We start from the raw sequence: 15,205 nt of genomic DNA, 5'->3' as shown, positions 1-15,205 counted from the left end.
GGTAAGGCAGAAATACACATGCTGGTTTTCCTGGGTGTCATAAGCATCAAATCAACTCACCCTCAGGACTGGCTGTCTTCCGGTTACGATCCTCCCTGATTCGAGGCGGTCTGTACTGGCAGTGCTCCACCGTTTGCCTCGCAACTGTCTGCACTAAAAAGAGTAAGAGGTGCTCTCCTCTGCAAGACAGAACATTGTTATGAGGAAGAAGGCTATTTACCTGTGCTGTGCTTTCACAACTTAATTTATGCCCTAAAAATCCCACGACTTGCCTGCTATTCGGCAGAGTGACCAAATTAGTAGCAGTGAGCAGGCGATAAAGTAGATCAAGACGAGCAGATTTCTGTCCAGCAATTAGAGTTTTACATTTACATTTCTCCCAACAATCACAATAGGCTGTCGGTGATGTACGTTTGAGTCTAGAAAGAATTCATATACAAATACAAACACAGAAATTTTTAAAAAATACAAAGGCCTATATTGATATTACAGAGGCCTAACTCATTGAAACTCAAGAGAAACCTTGTTAACTTTCAAATAATGCAGCAAGGATCACTTCAGTGGTACACAGTCTGTAAAGCAGTACGAGAGACGAGGCATCTTAACTGTTTTGTCCACCACCACGTAGTATCTAGCACAGTGACGGCACTTGTTAGCAAGCAATCAGTAAATAAGCAGATTATCACTTTGAGATATTTAAATAAGATAAACATATTAGCCAGAATTCTTTTAATAAAAATTATAAGTATCAGTATAGTATCTATAAAAAATTTCCACTTCTCCCACATATTTATTTATTTTAAAGCACAATAGATGGTTTTTACAAACCAATTCTCTATTAACTATTACATCTATAGCACAGCCATAGGTGATGTCCCTATTGAGACCCTGAGGCACTGCAAATGTTAGTGCTGGGGTATTTTATGCTTCTTAGGTCTATGAGTGTGAAAACTAACTAGCCATAGCAACTCTATTGCTAGATGAAGGTTATTATATTTAGTTTAAGAAATAAACAAGGCACAGGCCAAACCATGACTCCCTTAATGCCTTAATGCCAGCTAACAGACCGCACTACAGGGGACCTGAGACTTTGGCTGGAGAATACAGACAAAAACATTCTGTATATATATGTTTCTTAAAAGACTGATCCTAGTTACAATGTATGATCACATATTTCTTGCATATCAGGCTATTTTTAATACGGCAGTATGAATCTAAGTAGTTTACAGCATTAAGAAACTAAAATCGCACTCACTTGCAATCATGACCTTTATGACAAACCCTTGCACATTCCGTACAACAACAGAGCGACTCCAACAAGCCACAAGTACGACACTCAAAAATATCCTAAAATTAAAAGGATATACTTTTTAAAAGAATGATATGTATATCTCAAAAGGATTATTTTGGTATTTTCTAAATTCAATCACAACAACAGTAGAGCAAAATTAATATGCTCTGGAAACAGTCACAAATGGATACACAAATGGGAATCAAAAATTACCAGAAGAGCAAAAATAATTTATATCATCCAAAAAAAGTAGCATAATTAAACATTAGACTCCCAATTCCAAAGCTAAGAGCTATAACTCCAGTGATGGTCAAAGAGAAGAAAAGAAAATCTGAAGATAGCACAAATATAGGTAAATGTAAAATAACTTACCTGGTTAATGTGCTCTGCTCCAGTCCATGTAAAACTGCAGGTATCATTACAACATAAGACATATAAAGGAGAGTCATCAGGGTTGGTACCTGATGGGCAAACCATGCCCATAAATACATCTTCCTCTTTTTCACTTGAGGATACTTCAGCTAAGATTAAAAACACAGTAGTTCACACATCAAGAAAGAACTTAAGCACTACTTTCCTCAAATGGAAAAGTTCTAACATGTACACAGTATAAATCAGAAACTACTACATATTAATAAAATAAAATGACATACAAAGTTAACATTGCAAAGAAATCCAGTCAATTCTGGTGCAAAGTAAAGCAAAGTATAATTACATCATAACCACACAAGAGAACAATACAAATACATCAAACATCAGCCATCTAAGTGCTCAACTCTACATTATGCAGTTAAGATTCAAGTTCTAGCTCTAGTGAACAAATTATACAGATAATCACATAAATTAGTCACAGCCACTATTTTTCAAAAGATAGTCAAACTTTTACAGATTCACAAAACTACTGAATCTTTTAAAGGCTGGACGGCAAGAACTGATATTCCTTAACACTTTCTATTAGGCGGTAAATCCCAGTCAGAAAGAACAATAAGACATCTGGTCTGTTCTTTCCATAAAATTTTATCACCAATACCAATTAACAGGCTGACAATATATGCTTGAAAAAAGTACATGAATTTTATACATATACACAAAAGAATTATCTTGATAGTTTCTAATCAATTATAGAAGAGAATCTAGTCAAATTAAAAAATAAGCAACTCATTTAGAACTTGAAATAAATTACCTTTTGCAATTTTCTGGGCTGTTTCTAAGATGGTAATTGCAGCAGGATAAGCTCGGCCACTTACAGCAGACATAAATGGGGTCATACCTCTTGCATCCCTAAAATAAGAAAAATTGTATATAAAAATAGTATCAATTATTTTCCTTCCTGATATTATAAAAGAAACATATGTTCAGGATGAAACAAAAAACTAGTTATGTTTTAGTAAATAATGTCAGTGCTCAAAGAAAATCATTGGTGATATTTTCTGATCTCATATTATCTCTTAAGAAAGTCACTTCTGTGGAATCTTTGTGTCTCTAAACCACGCTTTCCTTTTTTGGCTTTAGTGACTTTAAAGAATATAGCAAGGGTTCTGGAGTAAACTAATACTTTCTAGATGTGGGCATAGTAACAGGCTCTATCTCATACAATTTTGAGGAAGAATAAAAGAATTATTACTTCAATTCAACAGACTGCTTAGCAAAACACATGTATTCGGTAAGTGTTAGCTATTATTATTACTAAGAATTTCCACTTTAAAATGTACTTTAAATATTCTTCACTGAATTTCTATTCCCTTCTAGACCCTTGCATTTCCCAAAAGTCAGTTTCTCAGCCATTTGTACCTCCCTCTCTTCCATTATAGCAACTACCACTTCTCTCACAATAATTCAGTTCCAACATCTACACTTGCTTATTTGATAAGGCTATTTAAGATTTCCCAATGATACTTTACATTCAACATATCTAAAACTCAAATAATCTTTCTCTTCAAAACCGCTCTCTATCTAACTTATTTATGTCACCCAACAGTATCACTGTCCCAAGTAACTTCAGACAAAAAATGTGGATTCTTCATGAAGTCTTTCACCTAAACCATGTTTTAATGCATCTTTCTTTTCCACTTTCAACAACTCTTTAATTCAGTTTATTGCAACACACACATTAAAGGTTATAACAAACATATAAAACATACTTGACTTGACTCTCCTTTTTACTCTTGCCTATTTTAATCTCTTTTATACCACCACTTTGATAATATTACAGTCTAACAAAGGCAGTTATTCAGAGCACTGAAGCTCAAAGAACAGAGACCAAAGTGGTGATTTTGACCCATTTTTTTTTCCAGATTCACTCGCAATTGTTCTCTTCTAATCCTTCACTCCGAACTGGATGAATTATGATTTCTTAAAATACTCATACTTCTCAATGTTGTTGTTCCTTCTCCCTATTTTTCATGGTTCTACTCAAACTTAATCTTCATAAGGCTGCTTTCTGTATAATGAACACATTTCTCCCTCCTGTTACTCCAAAGTATACTTATGTGTCCTTTTAGCCAGAGTCAACCAAGGAAAAAGTTCAGATAAGTAAAATCAGAATTCAAAGAGAAGTTATACCAAACAAGTAACACAGCATCGTAAGAGACTTACTACAAACAACTGTACACCAATAAAATAGACAACTTAGAAGAAATGGATAAACCGAGAGACATACAATCTCCCAAGACTGAATCAGAAAGAAATAGAAAATATGAACAGAATGATTATCAAGAATGACACTGAATCACGGGTTCCCTGGTCTAGTGGCTAAAACTCTAGATAAAATACCAGCAAGCCAAATCCAGCAATACACTAAAAGGATTATATACTATGATGAAGTGTGTGTGTGTGTGTGTGTGTGTGTGTGTGTGTGTGTGTGTGTGTGTGTGTGTTGGGGGGGGGGGGCGGGCACGTGTGGCTTTATCCTAGGATGCAAGTACTGTTCAATATCCACAAATCAACCAACATAATATACTATATCAACAAATTATAAAATAAAATGGTAAGATCATCTCAGTAGAAACAGAGAAGGACTGAGACAAAATTTAACATATGATAAAACCCTCTAGAAAGTGGATATAGAGGGAATGCATCTCAATATAATAAAGGCCATACACTGACAGGCCCACAGCTAACATCACGATAAAAGGTGAAAAGTTGAAAGCAAGTCCTCTCAGACCAAACAAGGATACCCACTCTCACCACTTTTATTCAACAAGTATTTTAAGTCCTAGCCACAGCAATTACACACACACAAAAAAACAAAAACAAAAAAGTATCCAAATTGGAAAGAAGTAAAATTATCACTATTTGTAGATGATATATACTATATACAGAAAATTCTAAAGATGCCACCAAAAAGCAATTAGAACAAATAAATGAATTAACTTGCAGGAAACTAAAGTAATATGCAGAAATCTGTTGCACTTTATACACTAACCACAAACTATCAGAAAAAGAAATTAAGGAAACAGTCCCACTTATGATCGCATCAAAAATAATAAACTACCTAGGATACATCTAACCAAGAAGGTAGAAGACCTATACGTGGAAAACAGTAAGACACTAATGAAAGAAATTTAAGATGACACAAATGGAAAAATTAACCTTGCTCATGGATTGGAAGAATTAATATTACTGAAATAACCATACTATTCAAAGCAATCTACAGATTTAACGCAATCTCTATCAAAACAGACATGACATTTTCCACAAAATAATAAAACAAAACCATGAAACATCCCAAACAGCCAAAGCAATCTTGAGGAGAGAAAAAAAAACAAAGCTAGATGCATCATGTCCCCTGACTTCACGCAGCACTAACAAAGCTACAGTAATCAAATGGTGTGGTACTGGCACAAAAACAGACACTTTCTGTCACTGGGACAGAACAGAGGACCCAGAAATGAACCCACACTTACATGGTCAATTAATCCACGACAAAGAGGTAAGAATATACAAAGAACAAAAGACAGTCTTTTCAATCAACAGGACTGAGAAAACTGGACAGCTAACAGCAAAAGAATCGAACTGGCCTACTTTCTCACAATATATAATGAACTCAAAAAGGATTAAAAACTTAAATGTATGACCTGAACTCATAAAACTCCTAGAAGAAAAAAGAAAACAAAAATAATATGCTCTTTGACATTGGTCTTAGGGTTTTTTTTGGCTCTGTCTCCTCAGGAAGGGAAACAAAAGCACAATCAAACAAATAAGACTACATCAAACTAAAAAGCTTTTGAATACCAAAGGAAACCATCAACAAAAGGAAAAGGCTGCCTACTGAATGGGAGAAGATGTCTGTACATGGCATATCCATTAAGGGGTTAATATCCAAACTATACAATTTAACATCAAAAAAAACCCCAATCTGGTTAAAAACTAGGCAGGAGACTTGAACAGACATTATTCCGAAGGAGATGTAACAGATGGCCAAAAGACCCATGAAAAGATGTTCAGTATCACTAGACATCAGGGAAATGCAAATCAAAACCAAACCATAGTAAGACATTACTGCACACCTGTCAGAATTGCTATCAAAAAGACAACAAATAAGAAGTGCTGGCGAGGATGTGGAGAAAAGGGAAGCCTTGTGCAGAACAGACTCACAAATACAGAGAACAAACTGGTGGCTGCCAAAGGGGAGTGGGTTAAAGGAATGTGTGAAATAGGTGAGGGAGACTGAGGTATAAACTTTCAGTTACAAAATAAATAAGTCATGAGGACCTAATGTACAGCATGCTGCTGCTGCTAAGTTGCTTCAGTCACGTCAGACTCTGTGAGACCCCATAGACAGCAGCCCACCAGGCTCCCCCGTCCCTGGAATTCTCCAGGCAAGAACACTGGAGTGGGTTGCTATTTCCTTCTCCAATGCATGAAAGTAAAATGTGAAAGCGAAGCCGCTCAGTCGTGTCCAACTCGCAGCGACCCCAGGGACTGCAGCCCACCAGGCTCCTCCATCCATGAGATTTTCCAGACAAGAGTAACACAGTGGGCTGCCACTGCCTTCTCTGAATGTACAGCATAGGGAACTATAATCAATTATACTGCAATAACTTTCTATAGTGGGAGATGGTAACTAAACTTATGATCATTTTGTAATATGAAAAAAATATCAAATCAGTATGTTGTATACCCGAAACAAATATAATTTTAAGTCAATTCTACTGCACTAAGAAAAAACAAAACAAAACTGAGTTATCTCCATGGTAAATAATACACCACACAGGAAACTGTTAGCAACTCTGGAAAATTCTCCTATTTTGCAGTATAAAAAAAGCAAAAAAGGGCCAGTTTGATAATCTCTACACTTCTCACCTAAATGTCAGGCAAAAGAACACCACCTGTCTTAATATCAGCTTATTAACACATCAGTTTATTAATCCGGTGTTTTCCAGATATATATTTTCTTAAAGAGGAAATAGTAAACCGTTTTGAGGGTACTAAAATAAAGGACTAGCGAAAAAGAAGTTAATTGTAGAAATACAAGATGGATTAATAACAAAGAGAAAGGGAACAAGAACATAGAATAACTTTTCAGACACCACCACGAGAAAATCATAAAAAGATAATATACTTAGAAATACCATAAATGCAACAAAAATGACAACTGAAATGAAAGCAGAAAGTTGTATGTGTGTGTCTATATATATATTTTTTTATCTATGCCTCAAACTACAAATTAGTAAGATGCTTCTGTAGTAATAACTATATTTACAATCCAAAGACTTTATCTTACTAATGGGGCAGCCTTCATTAAAGTAATCAAAATTTCATAAATGTGGTCGTTTTCATCCTAAGAGTAGTAAGGCTTAAACAGGAAAACTCCCTTGCCCTCAAAAATACAAAAAACTCAAAACATCTTCTTGTACTTAAGTAGGAAAAGTGGCATAAGGGTTAGGCATAAGGGAATTTCAGTTCTGTAAAAAAGACACAGACCAGGTCTGGAATTCCAGCTATGCCACTTACTAGGTTTTGGGATCCTGAGCAAGTTCCTGCAAACTATCTACTCCAGACAGTTATATCTAGAATAAAAGAATTAATGCAAGTAGAATTTGGCACAGATTAATAACTATTAATCTGTTATAATCATTAGTAACTATTATATAATTATGAGTCTGTAAAGGAAGATAAACAAGCATACTAAAAGTAGAGATGTAACCTATTAATGGTTAATGAGCATTTACAACAGAATATTTACCAAGAAAGTCATACTTCTAGTATAAAGCTTGGGAAAGAATCTGTACAATTTTTAAAGTTCTCCAGGTGACAGTGATATAACTAACTTATGGATTCAACATCTACGGGTAACTATACTGTGATCTTTTTAACAAATAAATATACACCCTGATCAATCTAACATATAAAGATACACCCTGTATTCACTTAGTTTATCTGTATTATATTCAGAAAGCTTTTTTCACTAAAGATAGGTTAGTAACAGAGAATACAATGCTAAATTGTGATAAATTATCTTAAATTCAATTAAGATAATTGTTGTTCCATATACTGCAAAAAGACTGACCTAACAACAGAAAAAGGAGTTAAGCCAAATCTTTATCTCAAAAGTATATTAAACTTCTTACTTGGCAGAGAGGAGTTCTCGAAGATAGGGCTGCAGAACAACACTATCACATAACAATTTTAATATAAAATGAGCATTGGCCTTTCGATCCTTGGATTCTACTACAGCTGGCTCTGTGGAAGGACCTGTAATTAAGCACATCCATTTGGTAACAAAACAAGAGTATACAAAACAAGAATGAAAGACTATTCTAGAATAACATACCAAGGATCTTTAAAATATACCACCAGAAAAATATTCTGGTATTAGTAACAAGTTAATAACTTCATGACAGAAAATTTAAACATACTAACACATTTTACAAATCTCAACTGATGAAATGCATGCCCATACACACCTTAACTTCACTGACATATGGAAGGTAAGTCAGAGGATTAGACATATTTCAAGCCAAGAAAAGTCTCCTTGAGATAAAGTGTAGATCTCTAGAAATATATATATACAAAGTGCGTATTTTATCTTCCAAATACACAGGTAGATAAAATAATAGAGATTCTCACCTGGAATGGTGGAGGTGCTTGGTCCTTGACCGGTGCCAGTCGCTGCTGTGGTAAGAGATCCCACAGCAGGGGCCAGGATAAAATCAATGTCACCATCTTTCAGTAAACAGAACAGCAGGATGTACATCATTATAGGAAACATATCCCTACCATGCTCATTTAACTGGCCTTAAGGCTTTTCTCTGCAAGCCAAAGGTCAAATCGGACAGAGGTTTCAGTGGAAACTTTTTTCCCAAACTATAAGAGGATGAACCCACTAGACAAATTATTGACTTGATATAATACTAATTGGCTTCTTATCAGTATAGAAATACATATTTCAGTAGGAGAGGGCTATCTAACAAGACTTTCTAGAATTTTAATTTTTAACTTACAAACACCTTAAACCACATCTTCATAGACTAGTTATAATACTCTTTATGCCAATTTTTAACTATTTCAGATTTCTAAATACCCCACTGAAATGTTTCTTTTCTTTCATGACATTATCTTTTTGTTTAACACTAAACAAAATAACAGGTCTTACCAGGATCCATTGCAGGAGGGTCAGGAACCCAACTAGGGGGAGCTATAGGAGGTGAAACTGGATCTTGGTGGTCACTGGATGAAGCTCCAGCTTCATGTCTACCCAAACCAGCTGCTCTCAACGAACGTCTCATCATTTCCCGTAATCTCAAACTAGAAGAACATGGACAAAATCAGAGCTCACTACTATGTCTAAATGTAACAATAAGGTGCACAGAACTTCTCATCTGAGAACAAAGTTTGTTCTACAAGCAAATACTCCAAGCAGGAAAGTGACACAAATGCCAATTCTGGACTCACGAAATAAGTCAGCAAGGAATAGAAATTCAACTGGGGGATCCCAGAACCGAGTTCAGCACTTAAAACCACTGTATTAAGCTCCCACACAAACTTAAGCACAGGGAACAAAAGTTGCAGTGAAGTAAAATTAGAAATAATCTTTTATACAGTAAAGATAAACGAACACCTGAACATTAAAACAAAAAATTCTGTCCCCTGTTTATTACCAGTAAGAATTAAGTTTAATATATACATTAACAAAACATATGTATTAGCACAAAACCAATATTGTTACCCCACCAAATCCCTTTTCTGTGATCTCAAAAGCAAGTGAACTAATATCCACACAGTAAGTAGTTTTCAAACAAGACCAATTTAGATTAATTTTTTTTTACAAAAAAAAATTTTTTAACAATACAACTTCATCCCAAGGAAATCAAATAATGAAATTGGAGCTTATAAAATATGTTATTAGAATACTGTCTGGGCATGGATATATTTTTCTTCCTGCTATACAGAAAAAAATATGGCACAGGTGTGCACATCACTAAAAAATAATCACAAACACAAGACTTCATTCGGGGAACTAGTGTATTACTTGTACAAAAATCTGTACCTCTGAATAAAAGCTTACAAAGGCTACAAAATTAATACATTAAGAACTAGCAGCAATTGAGAGAGCGCATAAGGCAAATCCCTTCACTCGGCCATGATTTTAGAGCTTTTAAATGAATAAAAAGTAAGAATTTAGATTTAAAAGCCAGGCCACACATCAGGGACTTCTTTCTCCTAGGCAGATTTAATCCCAAAGACATGACACTTCTGATGTGAAAAACCTAACATCTTACCACGTACACATTATATGTCTGCAAATAAGTAATTCGGAGTAATTTGTATTAATGCTTGAATTTAATCCAAGGGTAAATGTGTTTCTCCAGACCAATACACTTTCAGTTTCATAAAGAAAAAAAATTTTTAAAGCATTTACCAAAATATCTTTTAGAAGCTACCTTCAGGAACATACCTACTTTATAAGGCTTGTATATGATAATATATCTTTCGTTAGAGTAACTTTTTTGGAAGATTCTGCAAAGTAAATTTTAATGTCTAAAAAATATGTTAGTCATTATAGTATGCACTATTAAAAAATACCTACAGTTAATTGTTTTATGGTAACATGTCTTCTCTCTCCCAATTTAGAAGCTTTTATAATATGGAGGGGAGCAGGGCACAGTGATTTATTTCAGTCAAGGTCACTTCCTGTCCAAGACATCACCCGCAGAGCATGGCAGTGCTACCCAAACAGCACCGCCCGGGTGACTGTTCACACTGTGATGCTCCAACACAATTGTAATTAAGCTCAACACAGACATTTAGTGTCCTGATGTGTCTTACTCAAAACAGAGAGAGAGAGAAAGAGTCAGCAATAATTGGGAAGCAGTGCAAATCACCTGAAAATAAATGCATGTTTTGGGCTTATCAAGAAGGCTTACACCAGGGTCACAAACGCAATGCCTACTGGGCCTGGAAAGTACATAAATTGAGGAAAGGACAGTTAGGTGTAAGAAGTAGGGGGTCATGGCAAACTAGAAGTGTGCATGCTCGTCTAAAGGCATTCAAATGTTAAAAGAAAAAAAAAATTTTAACATTGCACAGGCCAAACAAAACATATGGGCTATTTTCCAATCTCTAGCTTAGAGCAGATTAAGTATGAAGATAAACTGAGACCATAGTCTCATCTTGAACTTGCAAACTCCCAACTTTGTTGTTGTGATGTAGTCAATTCAATATTAAATGAGGGGTCATTCCTTGTCATTTAAAAAAATTGTCCTTAACCTCTTTTCTTCATTAGGTCTCGGGAACATTTTTAAATACAATGCCCAGCTCCTCTTACCGATTCTTTCAAAACAAAAAAAACAAAAAACAAAAAACAAAAAAAGAAAATTATTCTTCAAGATGTTGTACACAATTCATGAAGATTCACCTGTATCCTCAGTGGCTGAGGACAATACTGAGGAGATACCACCTTGGCTGCTAAGATTCAGAGTTTTGACATTTCTTCGTATAGGCTTGCCTGGAGTCATCGTATTTTCTGACAATATGGAAGAATTCAAGGATGATGTAATTTCCTCTTTGTAAGCACGTTATATCCATGCTACAGAAGCCTTAGAATCCAGTCATGTTCAAACATACCACTGTGACAAAAAAGCGAAGGTCATGTGTCTTCCAGATTAATAATCTCTAGAGTACATACACCTGTAATCAGATGCATCAATCAAGCCTTCCACTAAATCTGCCCTTTGAACTCAGGCACTATTCAGTCACATAACAAAACTTCTCAGTCAAATCATCATCTGAAGGCATTTAACAGTACTCCATTCAATATTGAAACTGCATCGGTTTTGAGCTTACAGCTCATGAATCCCAGCCTGCATAATCATCAAGGGGCATCGCCTAGAAAATCCATTGTAGGCTAGAGGAGGGTTTCACTTCAATGAAGCAGAGTCTGTGGACTTCCTACTGCCCGGCGTGGATAATAAGACTCCTGTGCTTTCATCTGTTCAACCGGCAGCCCTGAGTTTGAACTGGTTAAGAGCACTGCAGTGAAATCTTCGGCAAATGCCTCAAAGGAGCTTACTCTGCAAATTATTTCTGTGAGCAACACATCACCCACTCTTGAAGCTCCTTTTAGTCTTTGCCTTCAAAATAATCCTTACATGAAAAAAGATGGCAGCACTGGTATTGGACAACCATATCAGAGTCCAACTTGATTTCAACCTGTGTTTTCCCTGAGGAAATGAAATACCTGAAATAATTCAGACACTAATTTCTTCATGAAGAATTTAAGTCGCTTTCCATTTTAGACCAAACACTTTGTCTGCCTAGTGAAGTCCTGAATAAATAAGCTGGTGATAATTTCCATTTTGCATAGTCTAGATAATGTTTCTGTATGGTTTTAAATTATAATTTGGTCATCCATAAATAGTTTTTGATAAATCTCACCTCAGAATGTTTTTGAACCTGGGACGCTCTCAGGTTGGAACCAATTTTAGAAGAATCATTTTTAAAAGGGAGAGTTGAATATAGAACAGCAAATAGGCAAAGAGAGTCTTCATTTTAAGTTGACTTTACAACATGAGCACAGTAAGCAGTGCTTCCACATTAATGATTTGTGAAGCATCCAAGAATTCTGGCTCTCATGTCTAATATAAATGTGCTTTTTCTCTTCAGGTAAAAAAAGAAACACCTATATCCTGAACTCTTTATAGTCTTCATCTATTCAAACATCTAGTAATTTTTAATGTGTTGTAAGTTTTGTCCATCCCAGAACTCTGAAGGCCTGAAAATTTTAAATACCGAACATTCATAATATACACCAGCTTTTCTTTTCTTCCCAGATCATTAGTACATCTGAGAGACTGAGCTAAGTAAACAATCTGAAAATAAAAGATTGAGGTTCTTTCAATTATTATTTGTTCTCCAACTAAAGAAAATAACTTCCTAGGAAAAAAGAATGACGAAAAATTTAAAACACATTCAAAGAATCAAGTTTAAACTACTTGTCTAAATTACCTCAAATTTTTTAAAGATCCTAGGTCCTACTATTCTATACCTAAATATGAGATACTGTCAAATATTTTTCCCAGACTGATATTGGTAGGAACAAAAAAACAAAAGGACCCACCAATTCATGTATACGAGAAGTAACAGATACGTTTCCTTCTGTACTTGGATTACATTTCCATCAACTGAACTTCCCTGGTAAAAATCACATTACCTTCGGCTACTTGATGATCCAGCCCGATTACCTGGGCCATTACTTGAAACAACTGATATTGCATTTGCAATGGCCTCAACAGCAGAAAGTCTTTCTGCAAATGTGTTTCTTTCAGAGCGCTCTGCTTCTGAAACATAAGAGAAAAAATCAGGATCAATTTAAACTTCAAAAAATAACTAAGAGATTAAGTATGTACAAGCCATCAAATGCTAACTGCTGTTTTAGTGTTCTAATTCACATACTAGGGATAACAGCTTAATTTTGCCTCCTCAAAGGAATAAACACTTAAGCTAGATTGAACTATGACTTTTAACATGAATTATTTCCTTATTCTGCCTTATTTTTCAACCCCAAAGATAAAAAGTATTATTCACAAGTAGGAGGAAATGTAGCTCTCACTACCAAGGAAGAAAAGACTGACATACCAGTATCTCAGTCTTAGTTTCTACACTGCTTAGAATCCTTTAGTCAGTCAATGATAATGAATAAAAAGTCAGAAACTCGCAAACCACTCTTCAAAAATGTAGCTACCAGGATGTCATCAGTAGAATTCAAAATAAGGAAAACCATTATGAATTACACAATTGCACTTCAGGTTTTCAGTTTCCTCCCTTTAATCAGCCAATTAAAAACTTTATGGCAAAAAGAAAAGCTTATTTACTTCTCCAAAAACATCTAAAAACTCACTATTTCATTTTCTCCTCTACATTCTAAAAACTGGGATAAAAGTTGCCTCCATATAATTTGACTTAACTTGATAAATAAGTCTCATGGTAATAAAAGTCACCTGTAATTATAAAACCAGTCAAGCTCTTAAGGATTCTATGTATATAGTTTTGTACTAAACAAAGAGAAGAGAATTTAAGACAAAAGAAACACACCGATGAAAAATTTACTTACTCATGTTATATACTCATCCTATCAAGAGAACAGGCATTTTTACCTTTTGAGAATGTTACCTTCTGAAACTCCAAGATTTTACAAAGCCAAGTGAAAATACATATACAAAGCCATACACAAATTCTTTACAGTGATTTTCTTTTCTTTCAGTAATTTTTCTACTTTCAAAACTGCCCAAAATTCCTTTTAAAGATCATGTTATAGTTCTTAATCTCACCCTCTTCTTCTTTAGTTTCCTTATTGCTGGTTGGAAAGCAAACGGATACACAAGCATGCAAAATATTTCGATTTCCATCACATCTGTGGCTGATGAATGTCTGCAGCATCTGTAGGTTCTGCTCTAAAACCACCGCTTGCTCAAGATTCATAAGATACTGTCGACAGGCCTCATAGTCACAGCGCAGGATGTGCTGCATCAAGGTTTGTTTCTGTGCTCAGACAAATTAGGAAAAAAACTTCAATGCATTTGCATACCACAATACACATGTCAAAAATTTCACATGGCCAACACAATAATAAAATCGGCTCTGCAGAAAGTAGACAATTTAAGGTGACCTGGCAAAAGAAGCTGAACTTAAAGATACCCTTAAGCAGAGACAACAACTGACAGGAATGGAAGAGTGATCTGCAAAGGATCAATAAATATTTTCAGCTTCTGCAACTAACTCAACTCAGTAACTGCAGCAGGAAATCAGTCAGATACACAGTGTGCAAATGATGAATGGGAGGGGCTGGACTGGACCTACAGATGGCAGTTTGTGTGTGTGCTGTTGCTTCAGTCATGTCCGACTCTGTGCGACTCTATGGACTGCAGCCCGCCAGGCTCCTCTGTCCATGGTTTTCTCCAGGCAAGAATTACTGGAGTGGGTTGCCGTTTTCTCTTCCAGGGCATCTTCCCGACCCAGGGACTGAACTCGTATCTCTTAAGCCTCCTGCATTGGCAGGTGAGTTCTCTACCACTAGCGCCACCTGGGAAGTCCCACAGATCGCAGTTTATAGAACTCTTATTTACGTCATATACAAATAGCAAACTAGAACCCTATTACTATTGTTAGCCAATCAAGCGCAGGGTATACATTTCACTCCAAGCTTATTCTCACCCTCCTGTGTGCTCCAAGGTTACATCACACTATGAAAACGAAAACCTTTACCTCCCCAGAATCACGACAGATGCACCTCCCCAAAGGTGACAGCTAAATACACATTTCATTGTCAAAGACAAGGTAGTAATGATAAATTACTTATGGATCATACCATTTTCTACCTGAGAAACAGCATGCTAGGTACTGAGTATCTGTTCCCTCCCACTTCATGCTGAAGCCTAATAATCCCCAAGGTGATGGTATCTGGAGGTAGTGCCT

At 35.6% G+C, this 15,205-nt stretch overlaps 1 protein-coding gene across 5 annotated transcripts in view; it reads right to left on the bottom strand.

Annotated features, from left to right (window-relative positions):
- Positions 1-15,205, bottom strand: part of UBR5 (ubiquitin protein ligase E3 component n-recognin 5) — a 136,980-nt gene that overhangs the window by 35,906 nt on the left and 85,869 nt on the right. For 4 of the 5 annotated variants that reach the window (XM_070802830.1, XM_070802831.1, XM_070802832.1 and 1 more), the window contains exons 21-30: positions 14,062-14,272; positions 12,945-13,071; positions 8,889-9,040; positions 8,363-8,458; positions 7,864-7,987; positions 2,475-2,572; positions 1,664-1,812; positions 1,256-1,347; positions 273-419; positions 61-179 (exon numbers count right to left, since the gene is read on the bottom strand). In XM_070802830.1, coding sequence (XP_070658931.1) covers positions 61-179; positions 273-419; positions 1,256-1,347; positions 1,664-1,812; positions 2,475-2,572; positions 7,864-7,987; positions 8,363-8,458; positions 8,889-9,040; positions 12,945-13,071; positions 14,062-14,272 — 1,315 coding nt within the window. The remainder of the gene's footprint in view (positions 1-60; positions 180-272; positions 420-1,255; positions 1,348-1,663; positions 1,813-2,474; positions 2,573-7,863; positions 7,988-8,362; positions 8,459-8,888; positions 9,041-12,944; positions 13,072-14,061; positions 14,273-15,205) is intronic. The other variant, XM_070802833.1, reaches the window with a different exon arrangement.

This window comes from Bos indicus, chromosome 14 (assembly GCF_029378745.1).
Source record: "Bos indicus isolate NIAB-ARS_2022 breed Sahiwal x Tharparkar chromosome 14, NIAB-ARS_B.indTharparkar_mat_pri_1.0, whole genome shotgun sequence".
NCBI lineage: Eukaryota > Metazoa > Chordata > Mammalia > Artiodactyla > Bovidae > Bos > Bos indicus.
The sequence above is the reverse complement of the archived record's forward strand: the minus strand, read 5'-3'. Positions and strand labels throughout refer to the sequence as shown.